The 3,093-nt window shown below is 66.1% G+C and overlaps 1 protein-coding gene across 1 annotated transcript in view; it reads left to right on the top strand.

Annotated features, from left to right (window-relative positions):
- Positions 1-3,093, top strand: part of MNEG_6625 (putative ADP-ribosylation factor GTPase-activating protein AGD14) — a gene marked incomplete at both ends in the record, with an annotated part of 12,964 nt that overhangs the window by 4,138 nt on the left and 5,733 nt on the right. Inside the window, 2 exons of the mRNA XM_014044900.1 lie at positions 1,485-2,138; positions 2,400-2,750. Of these exons, the coding sequence (XP_013900354.1) occupies positions 1,485-2,138; positions 2,400-2,750 (1,005 nt within the window). The remainder of the gene's footprint in view (positions 1-1,484; positions 2,139-2,399; positions 2,751-3,093) is intronic.

The following is a 3,093-nucleotide window of genomic DNA, read 5'->3' as shown; positions in this document are numbered from 1 at the left end:
GGCCGGCGCGCCACCGCCGCAGCCGCAGCAGCTGCCGCCATCTCAGCAGCAATTCAGCTCTGGCGGCGGCAATCCTTTCGACTGAGCGTCTGCGGCCGCCATCCCACCATTGTGGTTGCAGGCAGTCGCTGAGTTTGCGAGAGCGAGGGGCATGCACTTTGGACTTTGATGCATTTGATCCATTGCTGATCATGTAATTATTCATCGTGGGAGTTCGAAAGGTCGAAAAGCTTGCTCCTGGCAGGCGCACAGCTGGTGTCACGTGGCAGCACGGTTGCCAGCCCGCCCCCCGTGCCCTCGTTTTTGCACAGCGTCTGGGTGCATGATGCAGGTCCTGACCGCTGACCTGCCACCTGCATTACTGTATGCTAGTTGTCACCACCCCCGCAACACCTACTGTGCCACAAACTCACTCCTTGAAAAATCTGCGAGCCATGTGCTCCCCTCCAGTGGGCAGGCTTCAGAAGCGGTCGAACCCGCATCACGCCAGCACCGGCGACGTCGACTCCGAGATCAGCACGGCGGTGCTAGCAAACTTGTTTCTTGTTGGAACCCCATCAATTTCATGCCAACCCACGCCAGGTGAGTTGGGGCGAGACTCAATGTGGGCGTACTGTGAAGAAGGTGCGCGTTCGGTGATGAGCGATGGGCACCGCCGCAATTTCGGTGCCCTATTCACAGCACGACAGTTTGGACTCCAGCTTCACGGAGTACAGCGCAACTTACTGAATATCTTGCTGCCAGGTTCGGCTCGTCATGCGATTCCCGAGCTGAACGAGTCAGCAATCATGGCATTCTCGCTGAGATCGCCCTTGGGGCTGCTTCTACTGCTCTTGATCGCGTCTATATCATGGTGTTGTGCAATCGAGTCGCCCTCTTCTTATGGATCGGGTGAGGAGGAACGGTCTTGGCTTCCGGGTCGCCGTTGACCTTGTTACGTGTTGCAAAACAGGAAGCACAGAGCACTTCAACGAGCCAGGGACACAAAGTCATGCTTCAAGAACCTCTTGATGCCCCGTGTGCTTAGATCGGCCCCGCGCCTTCCGTCGGCGCAGGCACAAGGGGCGACCTACGTGGGGCCTGGCCCTGGCGGCGGCTGCTGCAAAAGCAGCTACATGTCACCTCACCGAATGGTAAGATCCCGATACCTGCTCGCTCACCAAGACACCTGCTTATGGTACGGTGAACCGATTCGCCACCCCTATGTACATTGCTGCTGACACGTTCCCCTTGGCACCATACGTGCAGTTTCTGCCCATGTGACAGCGGCGCAAAGCGCAGCTGCAGCTGCGAGTGCTGCTGCAAAGCAGCGCGGCGGCAGCGAGCCGCGCAAGGCCTCAACCGCCGGCAGCCATCCCACAACCAGCAGCGGTGGCAAGGGCGGCGCGGTCAAGGTTGCTGCGCACCGCCTCCCCGACACTTCCCAGTGGGACACCCCCGCCGGCCCCGGCTGGACCTCTGACGTCCCTTCAACTGTGCCTCAGTCGGGCGGCGACGCCAGCAGTGTCGAGAGCAGTGACGCCGCGGGCGGCGCCGCGCCGCCGCCGGCTGCACGCCCCTATTCATGCGGCGGAAGCGGCGCGGGCGGCGACAGCCGCGGCTCCTCCGGTGGCGCCGCCCCTGCCGGCACCAACAGCCCTGGGAGCGGCGTGCAGTCAAGCAGCGGCGGCGCCGGCGGCGGCGACAAAGATCCCGCGCTTGCTGCGCCACCGGGGGACGGCGGTGTCTCCAGTGACGGACCCCTCACAGATGTGTCAAGTGAGACCGCCCCCAGCACCGACGGCACCGGTGGCGGCGTCCCCGGCACCCAGGCCCAGGGCGGCGGCGCCCCTGGCTCGCCCTTCGGCGTGCTCGTCGCACCCCGCAGCGCCCCCAGCGCCGGCCCACTGAGCCTCGTCGCACGCGGCGCGTCCGCCGACGCGGCGCCCGCGGACGCCGCGGCATTCCTCGACCGCGCAAACCGATACCGTGGGGCCCATGGGGCTCGGCCCCTGGCGTGGGACGCAGTGCTCGCGTCAGGCGCATCCGCGTTCGCCAGGACCTGCCCTCAGGGGCACTCGGGCGCGCCCGGCGTCGGCGAGACCCTCGCATGGGGCCAGAGGGGCCCCGCTGAGGCAGTGGATTCGTGGTACAGCGAGGTGGGTGCGCTGCCCCGGCGCGGGCGGCTGGGCGCCGCACGCTTGCCTTGAGCAGCGCTGCTGCGGCCACGGGCCGTGCCCCAGCGGCAGCAGGGCAGGCGCCCAGCTGCTGCGCCGCGCTTTGCGTGCTGCCTTGGAGCGATCACAGAGACAGACCACCCAACAGCTCAAGGACCCAACAGCCGCTGTCGCTGCAGCTCCTCCCTCTTTCCGAACGCCCAGCCGCCTCCCCTTCTAATGGCGCCCCCTCAACACCCCTAGATCGGCAACTACGACTTTGCAAGGCCGGGCCCATCCGGCCTCACCTCCCAGTTCACGCAGCTCGTGTGGGCCGATACCACGCGCGTCGGCTGTGCCATCGCATCGGCGTGCAGCTGGAAGACCTTCGTCTGCCGCTTCTCCGCCGCCGGCAACGCTCCCGCAGCAAACTGGGCGTCCGAGGTCCCGCCCCCATCCGGGCCGGCACCCGCCGCGGGGGCCGGCGGCGGGCTCATCCTGTCGCGCGCAGTGGTGCGGCCACAGCCGCCGCCGGACGTCCCACGCGCGTCGTGGGAGCGGGTGGGGGAGCCCCTCTTTGTCGAGGATGCTGACGAGGACGCCGCGGCGCCCGTGGTGCGTGCGCCCTTGGCAGCCGCGGTGCTGTCACCAGACCTCCAGGCAGCCCTGGACGAGACCAACCAGCTCAGGTGTGTATACATGTTTCTACATTCTGAATACATACTGTCGCTTGAAGCTCGCCTTGGTTGGGGAAAGCACATATCTGCTGCGACTTGAATAAACCCGCCCGCAAGGCCGGCAGAACCCTGAAAGCTTCCCGGAAACCGGCAGCGACCATGTCAAGGGGTGCACCGCTTGCCAACCCCCCCCCTCCATCGTGCTGCTGCAACGCCGCCCTCCACGTGCACCCTGCCCCCACGTCACACCTCTGCAACCACCTCCGCCCTCCCAGGGCCCA

The sequence above is a fragment of the Monoraphidium neglectum genome (assembly GCF_000611645.1).
Source record: "Monoraphidium neglectum strain SAG 48.87 unplaced genomic scaffold scaffold01093, whole genome shotgun sequence".
NCBI classification, from domain to species: Eukaryota; Viridiplantae; Chlorophyta; class Chlorophyceae; order Sphaeropleales; family Selenastraceae; genus Monoraphidium; species Monoraphidium neglectum.
Note: the sequence above shows the minus strand (reverse complement) of the source record. Positions and strands in the feature narration are given on the sequence as shown.